General features: G+C 37.0%; 3 protein-coding genes across 3 annotated transcripts in view; 2 read left to right on the top strand and 1 right to left on the bottom strand.

The window, feature by feature from the left end:
- The window catches only part of CBG18102, a gene marked incomplete at both ends in the record, with an annotated part of 3,216 nt that extends 2,005 nt beyond the window's left edge, over positions 1-1,211 (top strand). The window contains one exon of the mRNA XM_002642102.2: positions 1,145-1,211. Within this exon, the coding sequence (XP_002642148.2) occupies positions 1,145-1,211 (67 nt within the window). The remainder of the gene's footprint in view (positions 1-1,144) is intronic.
- Positions 1,212-5,525: 4,314 nt separating this feature from the next.
- Positions 5,526-9,944, top strand: Cbr-trp-1 (the record flags this gene model as incomplete). Its single annotated transcript, XM_045243924.1, has 13 exons — positions 5,526-5,662; positions 5,877-5,934; positions 5,981-6,399; positions 6,450-6,834; positions 6,886-7,035; positions 7,088-7,225; positions 7,273-7,469; positions 7,636-7,816; positions 7,862-8,431; positions 8,462-8,682; positions 9,065-9,289; positions 9,412-9,750; positions 9,797-9,944. 13 exons carry the CDS (start codon positions 5,526-5,528, stop codon positions 9,942-9,944), a joined length of 3,168 nt encoding a protein of 1,055 aa, XP_045096388.1.
- Positions 9,945-10,106: 162 nt separating this feature from the next.
- On the bottom strand, positions 10,107-12,372 carry CBG18104 (the record flags this gene model as incomplete). Its single annotated transcript, XM_045243923.1, has 6 exons — positions 10,107-10,256; positions 10,782-10,922; positions 11,420-11,716; positions 11,760-11,921; positions 11,989-12,269; positions 12,318-12,372. The coding sequence occupies 6 exons, from the start codon at positions 12,370-12,372 to the stop codon at positions 10,107-10,109; spliced, it is 1,086 nt and encodes a 361-aa protein (XP_045096389.1).
- Positions 12,373-17,152: the final 4,780 nt, after the last annotated feature.

The following is a 17,152-nucleotide window of genomic DNA, read 5'->3' as shown; positions in this document are numbered from 1 at the left end:
GATCGGATACGGAGTTCGCGAACGGACAGAATACGGAGGAATACGGAATAATGTGCTGTGGTTTTCTGAAAACGGGTCGCGTGCGGTCCGTATGCGGTTCCTATTTCAACCGCGCGCGAACGCTGAGCGTCCGTAACGGATCCGTTCGCATTTTACCTGTGTTTACCATGGTTTCAAAACTTTCGCAAGTTGAGTTTTCTAGGCCGTCAATTTTTATGGTCAGAAAACTGTTTAAACGAACTTTCGAAAAATTTTCGAAATTATCCGTGTTCAAAACATTTTTTTTCGAAAAAGACACATCGAATGCACCTGGGTAAAAATTTTATGAAGCATAACTGAAGCGAAGACTCCTACTACTCATATCCTAATGTTTTCGTAGAGACCTTCGCTTTTTTATGATTTTCATAAGACTCCTGCCAATTGGTTCCAGTTGGTTTACGTATCGAACGCTCTGTTGGAACCTACTATTCCTTTCCTTCAATCTTTCTTCCATATTCTCAAAGCATCTCTTCAAAAAATGTCACGCAATTTGGGTCCAGAAGTATCTAATTTCCCTTCAAACCGTGGGAACCATCTTCAGCTATCTCCTTCCTTTTTTCCATTTTCAGTCCCAATAAAATCGTCGTCTACATTTCTTTTCTTCACTGAAGTTTTTTTCTTTTCTTCAGAATCCCTGGAGACATTTTAACAGAGAATGGTCTTCATACTTGTTTTTTTTTTGACTAAAGAAAACCCATGAATTTCTTAAAATTTTCCATTTCAGTTCACTTTCTGAAAACTCTTTTGGAAACAATCACTTCCTATATCCCTCCTTTCCTGTTATTTGATTAACATTCCGTTTTCGTTTCTTTCTTTTTTTGCATCGTAGTAGTCCACAGATTTCAGAAATTTAGGCACAGCATCAAAATTAAATGACGACGAGTTTGTCGAGAGAGAAGACGTCGAAAAAGAAAGAGCTGGTTGAGACAAGCCAACGACGATGAATCACAAAAATTCGTATCAGTATCTCGACACGGAGTCGTAAGTTTTCATTTCCTTTCTTTTGGTTTTTGAACGGAATGATAGAATAAGAAGTTCTTATTTAGAACAAAGAGTTTCTGAGAGATATTTTTGACTTTCAATTGTTTGATAGTTTCATTTTCAGTGATGTTCAGAGTTCTACTAAAAAAAAACAGGGTTTCAGATATAATATTTCCAAATTGAGTTCATGAAATAAATAGGAGAGAACAACATAATTGTATAAGCAAAAATAATAAGACCGGTACTAACGAACACAGCTACCATAAAAACTCTAATAGTATGCTACCCAGTCTTTTCACTTTCAACTAATGTATCTCGGTTCCAGTGGAAGATATCCAAAAGCAATTTACAAAATATTTTTGATATTAAAATCGACATTTTATTAGTTGACCACGTTTCGATATCTTTCACAGGGAAAAAGATATATGAGCTCAAAGTTAACCAGTCGGATTATGCCCCCTGGCTCAACCCCCTGGCTTCTGATCACTGTTACACTTAAAGTTCTCAATTCCAAATTTTCGAATATGCCAAAACTTTGAATCACTGAAACTACTGCTATAAATTTCGGAAATTGTGAAATACGGATTTTTTGAATTCCCGAATTACGGAAGTTCCAAACATCTGGATATCTGAATTTCAGGCTTACTGACATTTTCTCTAGAATAGTCAAATTTTAAAGTTTACATCTGAATATGCAAGTTCAGGAGTTTTTATTTTATGTAATGTCTAAGTTTTTTTAGTTTCAGAATCTCCGAAACTTTTAATTCCCTAACTTTCGATGTTTCGAATTGCTAACTTTTCGAATTTCCGGAATTCAGAAAAGCAAAAAACATTTGGGAACTGAAAATCTCAGTAATTCGAAAATTCGAAACTCGAAAGTTTAGAAATTGAGAGACTAAAAAATTTAGAGAATCGGTTTTTGAGCTGATTAAAATTTTATAGAACTGAAAATGCATGGCCCCAAAAGAGCCCTTAAGTTTAACCGGCTGTATATAACTGGTATAAATTTTCCCATCATCGGACCGCCGGTCCCAACGAATTGCGACAACGGTCCCATTGTTTCGATAACGGTCCCAACGTCCCGAGAACGGTCCTAACGTTCCGACAACGGTCCTAACGTTCCGACAACGGTCCCAAGGGTACGACAACGGTCCCAACCAGGCTTAATCTGGAAACCCTATTCAAAACATCGGAAATTGTAATTTTCGTTTCAACAAAGAAACATATTTCAGCAACAAAAACGAACATTTTGCCGATAATTGAGAATTCCAGCACTTTTTTACTGGAATTTTTTCAGAGTGTATTTTGTTTATAATTATAGGCTTAGGCTAAAACGCCTTGTTCACATCAGTGCCGGAAAAAGGCGTTTTGGCTTAAGTCTAAAATACAAAAAACGTATCATTTTGTGAAAAATTCCTGTCAAAAAGGTCCTGAAATTCGCAAGTATAAGTAAAATCTATAAGTAAAATGTATAAGTAAAGTATAAGTAAAACTTTTCCACTGGATTTTTAAAAGACCATTCCGTTTTTTTTTCTGTATTTCGGGAATAGGGTTTCCAGATTAAGCCTGGTTGGGACCGTTGTCGGAACGCTGGGGCCGTTCTCGGGACATAGGGACCGCTGTCAAAACAATGGGACCGTTGTCGCAATTCTTGGGACCGTTCTTCCCGGAAAGAGTCAAATTTTATTACTTCCTTTAAATTCGGAGAAGATGTTTGAAAGTATTTATTTTCAGTAGGTCGAAATAAAAAAGGTAAAAAACCAGGCACACATCCACAGTGTTTGATCCAGCGACGTATGCTGTTGCTCTTAAATGAGAAGGTTCTCAAGTTCGCTGGGGCGCTGTTTCTGACCAAGCCTTTTGAACCGATATACTTTGATAAATAGTCCAAAAACTCCGAATTCTTTGCATCCTCACACTCCCAGCTGCAGACAAAAAATGATCCATGCCCTTTCTCCCTTCTCTTCCCCAATAAATGACACTTCCTCACCAGAAAAAAGAAGCGAGAAAGATAGAAAAAACCCGGGCAAGTTCCGGTCCATCCGATGAAAAATGTGCTCTTTGGGCTGAAATATGATTCGAGTGAGTACATAACTGGTCTCCAGGGACATCAATCTTCCCTACTATTTTTTGTATTCTTTCATAATTTTTCCAAAATTCTCAACGAGGTTCAACTGTACCCAAGCAGCATTCGCTCTATGATTCCAAAGCCGAAAAAAAGGAGAGAAGAAGGCGTCATCAAAAACTTTTGACATCTTCGCTCTGTCTCTTCGAATAAGATTACCGGGCGGTGCTTACGAAGCGATGCTTCGGTCGACAGAATTTTCTATTTTCAATTTTTTTTTCGCCAAGTTTTCAACGACGTCTTCAACTACGGGTGGGAAAGGGGAATCAAAAAGGGAAAAGCCAAGTGGGCGGAGCCTATTCGTGTTCGATATTACACAAGTTTTGACAAGAGAGAAACGGGAGCTCATCTCGTCAAATTCGTCTCGGGCGACATCTTCTGTTTTCTTCTTCTTTTTTCTTCTTTCTATCATTCTCCTTATTCAACCGCCGTAGTTCCTTCTTCTTCTTGCTTCTCCTCCATCATCATCTTCACACTCACTGATTTTTTGGGCATTCCCTTCCCTTAGGGCATTTTTTTAGATTCTTCCTGTGCCTTCTTTTTCTTCTCTCTCCAGTTTCCACAAGTACTCTTTCCGAATTGTTTCCATAGAACCAAAACTAGAAAGTGTCAACGTACTTCAAAATTTTTTGCATCTAGACTTTTCGAAAATCTCAATTTCTAGTTTTCAAAAAACATTTCAAAGTTTTTGTTTATTTAACTAACCAAACTCCGACTATCACCTTCTTCTTCATCTTTTTCTTCTCCAGACACAAACAATTGTTCCTCCGGTGTGGTCACCATTGAGATCATAGCTCAAACATCCGCCACGTGTCGCATCCCTTGTTTTTGAACTTTCAGGAATATGTCAGGTCCTCTGGGAGGTCTATCCCATTGTCTCTTGCTTTTTTTTGAAGCGCTTTTTGAAAAATTTAAAGACGTTCTGACATCCATTTTGACTTTGCATCTCACACCACACTGGACACTATTGGTCTAGTTTTTTATATATTTTTGAGTCATGTTCAAAAAGGTACAAAATTGTTCAGTATAGTGGGCGTAGTGGTCAGAATAACATTTGTATTTCGTTGAAAAAATCAGCTTGAAAGGGGACTCTAACCAACATAAAAAATTTTTCTAATTTCGTATGTTTTTAATAATTTTTGCGAGAAAATTGAGAAAAATCCGATATCCCCGGAAAAGGTCGCTGAAAGTGAAAATATCGCTAAAAAGGTGGCGAATAGGGACGAGGATTTGAGTTCCCGCGCAGTGGAAAACCTAGGCCTGCGGGCCGTCTTTTTTACCTGAAAATTTTTCCAGATTTGTCCGCTTTTATCTCCGGCAAAAACCATACGAAACCTCTATCGGCCATTCGAAAAAAGCGTCACGTCGCCTTGGAATAGGTTTACTCACTGCGCTGGAATTCAAATTCTCGACCCTATTCACCACCTTTTTTAGACGAATTTTCACACTCTACGGTTTTTTCAAAGATTGCGATTTTTCAGAATTTTTCCGAAGTAATATTTTGGAAATACAGAACTTTTAGAACATTTTTTGTTTGAAAAATTACAAATATGTTTTGGTCGGAATCCCCCATTAAAAAGAGAAATCGGAACCCAAAATTAAAAAGAAATTAGATCCCTAATTTTGAGTCCCTGGCTCTTTTTAAAGTTAATTTTCAGTTTTGATAGAAACAGCATTACCAAATATTTAGAATGAGTTCCCTGTCATTTCAAAGTTTTATCCACTCCCGCCGTAACCAACAACACAAAACACATCTGTTTTCGTTTTCCATTCAATTTGTCTCGGTCTTTTTGTTTCTTCTCATTCATCATCATGTGTTGAAGCTGGCCCACAGATATATTCTATTTCTTCTCCTTCTTCAAATTATCTCAAATTGTTTTTAAAGTGCAACTGTTATTTTTCTTCTTCAGTATCCTCCTTCAAATACACATCAATAAATCCTTTTAAATCTGGAGAGAAGGACGTCATCGAGACGAGAGAATGATTGGAATGGAGGATGGCGTCCGGTACTTCTTCTTGCTCCCATTTTTTTCCTTGAGACCCTCCACTTGAGTTAATAAGTTTTTCGAGTACTGACTACTGCTAAATCTAACTTTAGAAGCTCCTGCGGGGGAAGATGATGCTGCTACGCAAAAGGTGTAATAAAACTAGTGAGGGATATCAGGAAAACAAAAAACTTTATTTCTTTCAAATTGGACAATCAAATGTTTAGTGGTGACTCTTTGTCTCCTGATTCCGCGAGCCCACACGATGTCATTTTACTGAGAAGAATCTCTGGTTTCTTTTTTGTGACAACTAGAAAAAAAACTCAAGAAACATTTGAGGGCCCGAAAACCTAGAAAACCAAAGGAAATTGAATAAAACTGTTTTAAATTGAAGGATGCTGTCGGCCCAAGGACGTCGATTCTCTCGTTGTGCTCCGTCTCCACGACCAAGAAATCGAAATTTAACGAACATGCCTCCACCGGCAGCAGTACATATCCGGACGAATGATATGATAAGTCCAGAAGAGAGAAGGTAGGACATTTTCATTATGAAAATTGATCAGCTGGAAAGAAATTTATGAATCGGGAAAACAGAGAGAATTTTAGCTTTCTGAGCTTTCTCTTTGATTGAATATCTAGAACTATACTCATAAAGTTTGGATATGAATATAGCTGATAGGAATATTCCCAGTTCCCAGACAGCATATGAAAATTCCGAAAGGTTCGAAAATCTCAACGAATTTTAGATTCCTGGAAGCAGCAGAACTCGGAAACAAGCCCACTCTTCAAGAGTTTCTGGATTATGTAAGCCCTTAAGCTTTTCTTCAATAAAGTGAATTATCATTTTCAGCATGATGGTGAACGTCGTCTAAATGTGAATTGTCTGGATTCAATGGGTCGAACTGCCTTGGAAATCGCAGTTGATAATGAGAATATGGAAGTCGTGGAATTGCTTCTTCAACAACCAGATATCCGAATAGGAAATGCATTATTGTGTGCGATCCGAGAAGGTAAAACTAGAAATCTTTACCCTCCAAAGAAAATTCTCATTTCAGGAGTGTATCGACTGGTCGAAGTTCTTGTGAACCATCCGAACATCACAAAGGAAATGCTTGGAGAGGGTTGGACGCAAGCTCTAGATCCTTCAGAGGCAGCAAGTGCCGAGTATTCCAGTGATATTTCTCCGGTTATTCTGGCTGCTCAACTCAACCAATTCGAAATTTTGCAAATGTTGATAAGGAAAGATGCCAAAATTGATCCTCCGCATAAGTGAGTATTGGTTCATAAATTTCGAGGAAATTTTTTTCTGTTTTTTTCAGCCATACCTGTATCTGTGAGACCTGTGATCGTGAGCGTCTGAATGATTCTCTACAGTACTCTCTTAAACGGATAAATACATATCGAGCACTTGCAAGTCCTGCCTATATGTCTCTTACCAGTTCGGATCCTATAAACGAAGCATTTAAACTTTCTTGGGCTCTCCAAAGATTGGCATTCGAGGAGCATGAATTCAAAGAGACATACCTTCAGCTCTCGGAGCAATGTAAACAATATTCCTGTGATCTGCTGAGCCAGTGTCGGAGTTCTGAAGAAGTGATTGCAATTTTAAATAAGGAGAATGATAACAATGATAATATCGATTTATGGGCAAGCAAACTATCTCTTGCCAGACTGAAACTGGCAATCAAATATGAACAGAAAGCTGTAAGTTATTACCTTTTCCTATGAAAAAACTTGCCTTGTAAAAATTTTCAGTTTGTTTCACACCCCCATTGCCAACAATTGCTCACATCAATTTGGTACGAAGGGATTCCATATCGTCAACAGAGTGGAACATGGGCCAGCTTCTTTCTCTACGCATTCTTATTAGCCTTCTGGCCCGTTTTCTGTCTTCTGTATATTTTAGTGAGTATATCTTTACTTCTAGGATCTCCCTGAAACAACTCATTCATTTCAGATGCCAAGAAGTCGTTTAGGAAAACTAGTCCGATCGCCCTTCATGAAATTTTTCTATTATTCAATTTCTTTTGCAACATTTCTGGGATTATTAACATGGGCAACGTTTGAAGATTATCGATATGAGAAAGGAGAAAGAGTGAGTTTCGGATGCCATTTGTTTCAATTCCTCTGTTGAATTTTCAGGGTGGTGTAACGCGAGCATCAGACAGAGGACCACCTGCAACATGGGTGGAATCTCTAGTTTTCACATGGGTCATTGGAATGTTATGGTCAGAAATCAAGCAATTATGGGAAGAAGGATTCAAGAGATACATGAGACAATGGTGGAATTGGCTTGATTTCCTCATGATCTGTCTCTATTTGTGCACAATTTCCATTAGGTACGATTGGTGTGTTTTTCAAAATAAAATTTTCGGAAACGGGTGAACTCGAAATATTTTCTAACGAATATTTGAACCGCAAAACTAATGCGTTTAGTCCATTTTTGGATGATAGCCTAAGTTTTGCAAGTTTACTCTTCTAGGCCACAATGGTAAATATTTTCAGATTAAGCGCGTACTACATTTTCACATATCGCGAAGATCCATATCGATATACGGTTCGAACTCATTGGCAATCGGAAGAACCGATGCTGGTGGCTGAAGCCTTGTTTGCTGTTGGAAACGTCTTCTCATTTGCTAGAATCATTTATCTCTTTCAGACGAATCCTTACTTGGGACCACTTCAGGTTTTGTAAATGAACTGAACTGTTTTTCAAAATAAAACTTTTCAGATCTCCCTCGGATGTATGCTTGTGGATGTTGCGAAATTCTGTTTCATTTTTGTCCTTATCATCAGCTCCTTCTCAATTGGACTGGCTCAACTTTACTGGTACTATGATCCGAATACGGATGTCTGCGTACCCGGTTCCACGTGTAGATCAAGTACAAATGTGTTTTCTTCGATTGCTGATTCTTATTTGACACTTCTTTGGTCCTTGTTCTCTATCACCAAACCAGAAGACACTGATGTCATTGAAAATCATAAAATCACGCAGTGGGTTGGTCAAGGAATGTTCATTATGTACCACTGCACTTCAATCATTGTACTTCTGAATATGTTAATTGCCATGATGTCTCATTCTTTCCAAATTATCAATGATCATGCCGATCTGGAGTGGAAATTCCATCGAACTAAACTCTGGATGGCTCATTTCGATGAAGGGTCCAGTCTTCCACCTCCATTCAACATCATTATCACACCGAAATCTCTTATCAATTTCGTGAATTGCCTTCTGAATACAGTAAGATGGCTGTTAGGGAAATACACGTATCAGAAGAATCGGAATCGAGCAACGATTCGGGTAAGTTTGGCATAAAAGACAATGAGATAGAGTAAGAAAGCATTTCAGCGCCCTGGCTACTCTCGAAAAAGGAATGAAATGGAAAAATCTGGAGGTCAAGATGATGATTCTGGAAAGGCACCGTTGACATATGCAAGTATAATTCAACGACTTGTGGCAAGATTCATACATCAAACAAAGAAAGAAATGAAAATGGATGGAGTTAATGAAGATGATCTTCATGAAATCAAACAGGACATTAGTAGTTTAAGGTACAGCTTTAAATTCATGTTAATACTATCCGGTATACCGTAAAACCTTTATTAGAACCCTTCTATTACAGGGGCCCTTCAATTAGAGGAGGTTCTTCTATTTTCCGGCTATTTTTCCGAAATTTTTCATAGAAACTTTTGGTGAATTATCAAATTTCATGCAAATCTATAAGTTTCACCAAAATTATGCAATTTTTCGAGAAAATAAGAGTTTCCAAAAATTGTTGTAAAATTGTGGAATTTCCGGTGATTTTTTTACTCAAACTTACGGAAACTTTTAATTTCGAAAACGCAATTTTGAAGGAGGTCATTCTATTAGAGGGACTTTTCTATTAAATACAGGTATTACGGTAGATACACATCGACTTTCTCTTATTTTCAGATATGAACTCCGAGACGATCGTCGAAGAGAAATCGTGCGCAGTTCGTCTCATATTGACGCTGTTAAACGGGACATAATGCGCACAATGAGCACGAATTCGAGAGCAAGAGTATACGGTGGAAGTATGAGATTACCAAAGACTCGACCATCAGTGGCAGAAGAATCAGAAGAAGAAGATAAATCAGATGAGACAAGTTCCAGCGATGAAGAGGCTGATGAGACGAGGTTTTTCCTAAAGTACTTTCCTTCTACTTCTACGCTTTTATTTTCAGTTTTCGATTCTAGTTTGTATTATAATTGTATCGCTGAGAATTTTAAGTCACTGATATGAGCTACCGTTTTTTCAGGTCGCGTAAATCATCAGTTCTGTATACTCCTCCTGTGAATTCAACGCTTCCGGGAATCATTAGCGAAGAGGCTCCAGTAAGAAAACATCCGAAGAGAAGAGCCAGTGAAGCCGATTCAAAACTACCTGATAGACCTTTATCTGAGACTTTCACATCTTCATTCGCGGTGAGAAATTTTAGTCCGAATTGTTTAAAGTATGAATTTCAGCCAAAACTGCTGCCAGTTTTCGCTCAACCACCTCATAGTGCACTTCGAAAAACAGATACATCAATGAGTTTTCCCATAAATGGAACTTCTTTAGAAGCATCGATTGTCAAACCACCCAGAGGAGTTTTAAGGTATTCCATGACCATTTGAAAAAAAAGTATCAAGAGGAAATTTCAGAGCATCACAAGAAAATCTGAATACAGTGGAGTTGATGGAAATGTTGAGGAAAGAAATGAACGAGAAGTTTGACCGACTGATCAGTGGAATGGTGGAAGTAAAGAGTCCTGCTTCCCAAAGTCATGTGGAGTTTAGTGTCGACAAATGATCTTCTTTCCTTTTTGATTATATTTATTCTGAACGGGTACTTTTCAAATATGATAGGAAAAATTCAATTTCAATTTTTTCAATATATAAATATTTAGCTCCCCAACAAAATTCAACTTTTGCAATTAAAATTAAAAACAAAGCGGATAGAAAAAAAATTGTTTCAAGCGATACTCTCTTCCAGAATCGTTGCTTTTTTTTGTGCTGTAATTTTAAGTCTCCGAGTTCTGGATGGCGGTTTTTTGATGAGAGATTCCATTTGGACGCTTTCAGATTTCCTAGACGGACCAGTTGATGTTTTATGACAGGATATCTGAAAATAGGATTTTCAGATAGTTTGAGAGTGGGACAACATCTACTTACAATTTTTTAAAAATATTTCTAACGACGTAATGATAGAAAAAGAAAATACAAACATGCTCAGAAACTATTCGGGTTGTGCAAAAAGTGATGAACGCGCAAGTGCAATAAGTGAGTAATAAAAACTAATGACTAGAAGTTATACGAAATCTCAACATACCTCAATTTGATTCAATATTAATTTTGTCTGAAAATCAGGAAGAAACAGTTAGTAATAGATTAATTATAAGCGATGTTTTGTTTAGTTGCCGTTTTTTGGAGTTCTCATTTTTTGAGACATTTTTAGAATTCACATAAAAAGCCTGAAAACTCTAGACAACTGAACTACCAAACAAAACAAGGGATGCATAATCGTACATCATTAGCCGTATTAGTAGGACCATAGGACAAGCGATGTCGGATACTGTTGAAAAACGTTCGCCGAAGCACGTCGTCATTTAACTGAAATTGGAATCAATGAGAGAAATCTGACTGGTACCTTCGAATGAATAATGAAGAAGCACGCAATGTCTACCGTATCAACTGTTGCGTCGATGACCATTCGGCATATCCATCCGATGAGAGCGGCTGCTGTGTTCCACATGTATGATACGACTGCTTCTAGACACATTGGTTCGTTCTGAAACTGGAAGAACTGGGGATATGAAGTGAAGCATGAAATTTTATATCAGAAGAATTATTGAACCCAGAATTAACATGATTTTTGTTGGCAAAGTTAATGGAAGACGCTACCTAACGATAACCAATTACCGTAAACAATCTAATAGAAGACCAAGAAAACCGTCAACTTTGAAGCTGCGATGCTGCAAAACTAGGAACTTTCAAAAAAAATCTGTGAATGCGAGGTTCTCAATCTAGGTCTAATGTACACCTTACAAAGTTTTCGAAGTGATCGGAAACTTGACAGCCGAGCTCCAGACCCCGGAAATTGATCAAAATCAACTGAAAATAAACTGAAAAATACGTTTTTAAAAATATCTTTTGAAAAATATTTTGATAAACTTTTTGTCAGTTGACCACTTTTTTAAAAATCTTTTCCAAGGACCTAGATTGGCTCAAAGTTATTAGGCTGGCCTTCTACATATTTGAGTGTTTACAGCAATTCCACAAACCAACCTTTTGATGCTGCTCACAAAAGTTTCCAATAGAAAACGATCCGAGATAAGCTGTTCCAGTTAGTGCACATGTTCCAGCAAATAGAATTAAATGAATACCAAGGCGAAGCATCGATCCCCAATGTCGGTGGTATGAGGAAACTTTTCTCCTGGAGAATAGGAGGTGAATAATGAATACATAGCTGACAACGGATATCAAATAAAAGAGTATCGGTGGCAAAATTGTAACTATAAGACTCCGTGTTCCTGGATGTGTATTGATATGCTGGCACAGATCAACGATCCATTCTCCGATGTACTGAAAACTGACAATTCAGATTTAAATTTCCGGTTTCGCCCACCTCATCAGAATCAAAGTCATCGAGAAACAAATGGATAACGGAATTACTGTTATAATCCAACTCTCCTTGATGAACCAATAGGACACATAGGAAAAAACAAAAGAGAAGAGCCATCCACCCCATCACTATATATTTCGCCACTTTCATGGAAGTTAGATTCACCTGAATTCCCTTTTAGTTAATTTGAGATCAATTTTAATGAATACCTTAACTGTAAAGGTGCTCTAACAGCGTAGTTGGTAAGAACAGCAATTCCAGAATATGACAAACTGACACACCAGTAATTTAAAACAAATACAACTTGAAGTACATATCGCGAGACACCAGATTCCACTGGGAGGCAAATATGGGAATCGCATCTCTCCATTTTTTGTTTCATATAAAAATAGGCGCCGACCAGAATTGTGAAAATATCGGCGCATGTTCGGTTTATAGTCAATGCATATCGTTTTAAAGGTAATTTACCTTTCCGGATTCCTACAGTAACCACAATCAAATAAATCACATTTGCTGAAAATATAAGGAAGGATTACGGTAGCTTCAAGTTTCCAGTCTCACCGATAAAAGCTCCAGCTGCACTAAATGGTAAGAAAAAATAGAGGGTTGCGAACATGTGTTCAACATCTTTATAGTATTCAGATTCTTCTTCTGGAGTACACGTAAGGGAAGATGTGTTCGGAGGCGGTGGTATCATTCTGCAAAAAAAAAGAGTAAGAATGATATTATCCAGACCAAATGCCTGAATATGGTGGTTGATTTGAGAAGAAGAATAGAAGAAACGAGCATAGATCGAATGAACCGAGAAAGAATAAAACGAACTTTTTTTCGAGTTGCAAAGAAATTGAAAATTCTGCCAAAAAGGGACATTTTTGTCAGGAGATGTGAATAGGAGAATGCGGTCGAAACATTCCAATTAAAACATAACTTTTTGACGAGTTTCGGGTTAATATCCTCGCGAACGAGTGACAAAAAGATAGGGAGAGAAGGGAAAGGGCATGCAACAAAATATGAATAATTGATAATGACCTATTCAACTGGGAACGGGTATTGAGAAGAGAAGTGACGGGTTCTAGACTTTTGTGACTCTACGTGGATGTTAGAGAATAGGATAGATTTCTTCCTATTAGATGTGGTTTGAATATTACGGTTCATTGGAGCCGTATGGTACTTACAGTATCATAATTCTTGGAAAAAATAAAAAACGTTTCTAAAAGAGTACCGAACTTATTAGAACCATTATTCTGGTACCAAAAGTCGTAGCTGTGGAAGAGAAACGCCGGAGTCGTGGGAAAAGATCCCACAGCGACAACTACCGTAACCTAAAAATTGTTAGTTCCTGGATTTTTGTGCAGATTTTCTATATTTTTCGGTTTTTTTGGGAAAACAGAAACATATTTTTAGGTTATGGTATTTGTCGTTGTGGGAGCTGGGAACTTCGGCTCCGATTTTTGGTACCAGAATAATTATGTTTGATAATCTAAAATTTGGAAAACCAATAATCGTTTCTTAACTAAAATACAGTTTCAGCAGAACCTTTGATTTTCAAAATTCGAGAAACTTGTTAATGTAGTTTGTGCGTCGGAAATTCTAATGAGCAATGTACAGATGGATCTAGAAAAGCAATAATAAACATGTTATTTCTCAATTCATTGATTAATTTCCGTCATAGAAACTAATTACAGAATTATGGAGATGCCTAGATGATGCATCAAAATAATAATTTTAAAAGAACGTCAGTTAGTATAGTTGAAAGTAACTAAACTCTATCCATTAGTAGTATAAGCCCTCCGGCATAGTGTTTTTTTTCTTCTCGATATTTTTTTAATTGCAGGTTAATATAAAGAAAAAACGGAGAGAAAACAATCATCTGAAAGTTAATTACATGTTTTTAGACACCAAAGTAGCAATAGAATTTTCAGAGTCATAAGGTACGAAAAGAATGATCTCCAAACGAGACTTGGAACTCTTTTTTTTGCGAGGGAAGTTCGGTTCAAGAAATCAACAAAAGAGTGCTGCGAGATGGGCGTGTCCTCTTTTCCTGATTAAGAGGGATGTGAACAGAAAAAAACGGCAAAGACGTCGGAAAGGCAGAAGACGTCGCAGATTCTAAAGTGACTTTGAGAGAAAATGTGTTCGTTAATCTTCTAGAGAGGAGAAAAATGCTCGAGTAAAAAGCGGAAGAGAAAAAAGAAACGGGCGAATTTCTTTGCTCTTGGTAATGAAATTGTTTGGGTGGGCTCCTCTCGGAAGAACACTGATAAACGGAGAGTGAACGGAGAGTGTGAACGGAGAGTGTGAACGGAGAGTGTAAATTAGGATGATTGAAGTTTGAACATTTGTAGAATAGACTAAAGCTTGGTTAGTGTTTATAGACAATTTAAAGTATGCCTATCCATCTTTCTTGACTGAAAAGGAACCTGACTTGTTTAAAAAAATCAAAGTGGGGTTCCAACCAATTTTTGTGTCTTTTTTTTTCATTAAAATATTCCTGAAGTTATGTATTTTTGTAATATTACTTGGAAAAAGTCCCGAAAAAAATGGAAACCCGTCTGAAAAAACGCCGTCGAAAATTCATGAGCGCTTAGTTCTCGTCCAAGAAGGCCGTAGGAATCCTAGTCCAAGGCCATTCGTTCTAATGCAATTTTTTAGAATTTTTCACAGTTTCCGATCGATTTTTTACTGTATTTAAAAAATTGAATAGTTTCATTGAAAACTCGACGTAGAGAGCAAACAAAGTCTGGTTGACCTGGCAATTAGCTGATAATGAAAAAACTGCTCACACAGTGGCCTTGGACTAGGATTCATGCAACCCTCTTGGGCTAGAACTGAGAACGATTCCATTTAGGACTGCGTTTTTCAAACATTTCAGTTTTTTTTTCGGAATTTTTTCAAAGTAGTTTTATGAAAATACATAACTTCAAGAACATTTCAATGCAAAAAATTACACAAAATTTGTCTCTGAGTCCCTCTTCAGTTAGAGAAATTGCTTTGTAACATCTAGTGACATAAAAAATAGGGTACTTTCTAGAAACACAGATTTTGAGAAATATTTCGATAGAAAGGGTGGAAAAGGTACCGAAAGGGAATCTAAACTCCTTCGAGCACTTTTTGTGCTTTCTGATTTCAAAACATGTTTCATTGAAGCTTTGAAAAACAACCATAAAGCTCATATGACATTTATATCCCACCGGTATTTCTATCTGGCTCCAGAAGTTAGTCATTCTGATCATTAATTGGTTAATTAGTCAGAAAAGTCATGATCAACAACGATAACCACTGGATCATGAATAGGATTTTTGTGATTTGTGTAGATCTCCCAAGTCTAACTTGAAGATAAAAGTCGAGCTCATTTTCTCGAAACTTTGCCAAACCGAAAATAGAACTGGGAGGGTCATGTGACTTTCCCAACATGAAACAATTGTGATGGGAATCGGAACTCAACTGTTGCTCTTTTTCTCATCAAGAAAGTCGTCTCCAAATTCTCATTTTCCAATATCCATCTTATTCCGAAATGGGACTAAAAGACGTCGTTCTGTCTACTGAAACCTAGCAATCTAACTCCCCGTGTGGATAAGGGAAAATCTTTGGGGGAATGGGTAAACTTGAATTTTTTCATCAATTCCCTTCCTCCTATTTTCCTTTCTTTGCTTTTTCTGTTTTTGGTTTACTTTGCCTGTCGTTTTTCCCTTTTCACCGCCCAAGAAAATCTCATTAGATGAGCTATTGTAGGCGAACTTTTTTTGGCAAGGGAAAAAATATAACACAAGAAGAGGAATGGCGATGGATGGATGGGTGGGAAAATGAAACATGAAAAGAATTGGGAAACGTGGCGGGATTAGAAGACGAAAAACAATCAGATGAGAAGAAATAGGGGAAAGAGAATTGCAGACAGAATGAAAAACAGATAGAGAGAGAAAGCAGTGCTAGTGACACAAGGAATTTGAAAATTTAAAGAATTTCAGAGTGTTCCGAAATACTGGAAAAACATTTAAACCGAATGTGTGAACATTTTATTCTATATGTAGTTTCGAAAGTGGTGTGACTAGCAGAATCAGTAGAATCTAAATCTATCAGCGAGTTATTTAAGATTTTAAATATTTTAAATTCAAAGGAAAAATGCATATATAGTTTTAGAAATTGAACGGCGCTTTTCAAACTGATATCTTAAATCGAAAGAAGTTTCAGAATGAATCATCTCACATGATGATTACCGTAAAAACCATTAGATAGCCACCCTTAATTGAATGCCAGTCTCTAATATATTGGGAATGCCACTGCTGATATGATGTCAATATGTTAAAAGTTAATGTAATAATTATAAGCACAAATAATCATTTTCTGATTTTCATGTTATTTTAAGATCACAAGAGGTACTGTATTTTTCAAAACAGTTTTAGGATAATATCAGACACCGAAAGTCAGTGAGACTCTGAGAAAGAAGAAGAAAAATCGAGAAAAAACTCGAAAGTCGTTGTATCAAAGAGTTAAAAATATGGTACTTTTGTGATGAGTTTCAATAGGAAATCGGCGCCGAAAAATAAAGTGCCAGCCTCTAATTGAATGTCAGCCCCTAATACAGCGCCACCCCAGGCCATCCCGAACAATAGAGGGCCATAGCTATCTAATAGAGTTTTTACGGTATTTCAGAGCGGCGCTCAAAATCTAATATTCTGTAAAAACGTTTGTCTCGAAAGCTTCGAATTGAATCGCCTAGTCTTACGGTTTTGTACCTGCATCCCATCGGAGAAAAGCGCGGGAAAATGTTATTGTAAAATACGTTCCGAAAAAATCACCGTGTCTCATGTTCTAGCGTATGTTATACAAAAAAACTTACACCATGCTCATTGTAAATCAACTCTAGGCGAAAATAACAAACACGGTGTTTTTCCGGAACGTTTTTAAAAATATTTTTCCGATAGAATGCAGACACTCTGAGTAGTGAATGTCAGAAGAAGTTCAATTAAAAACGTTCGCTTAAAGACTAACGTTAATTTACCAGATTATTACAGTATATGTTCGAGCGCATTAACATGACGTCTCCCAAGAACCCTGTGATTAAATAAATTTCGACTGAAAAATAAACGCCTTTAAATTACTGTTGTTTCAAGTTTGACTTGAGATAAAAATACAGATATCTGAGATTCCAGAAATGTGTGAAACCTTGTTTTCTTTGTAAAAAAATGCGTTCTTTGAACATCTGGAAGTGACTAATCATAAGAGAATATTGAGAATTCTGGTCTTTTTTTTCAAATATCCCTGTTTTGACAGGTGAACTGTTTTCAGGTTTCCAGAAATGGCAATAACAAATGGAACATTTATAAAAGGTACAAAATGAATTAGTAAAACTTTTGAGGCAGGAAAAATTTATAACAATTCAAAAACATTCCGACATA

Source organism: Caenorhabditis briggsae (genome assembly GCF_000004555.2).
Source record: "Caenorhabditis briggsae complete genome, chrIII, whole genome shotgun sequence".
Lineage (NCBI taxonomy): Eukaryota > Metazoa > Nematoda > Chromadorea > Rhabditida > Rhabditidae > Caenorhabditis > Caenorhabditis briggsae.
Note: the sequence above shows the minus strand (reverse complement) of the source record. Positions and strands in the feature narration are given on the sequence as shown.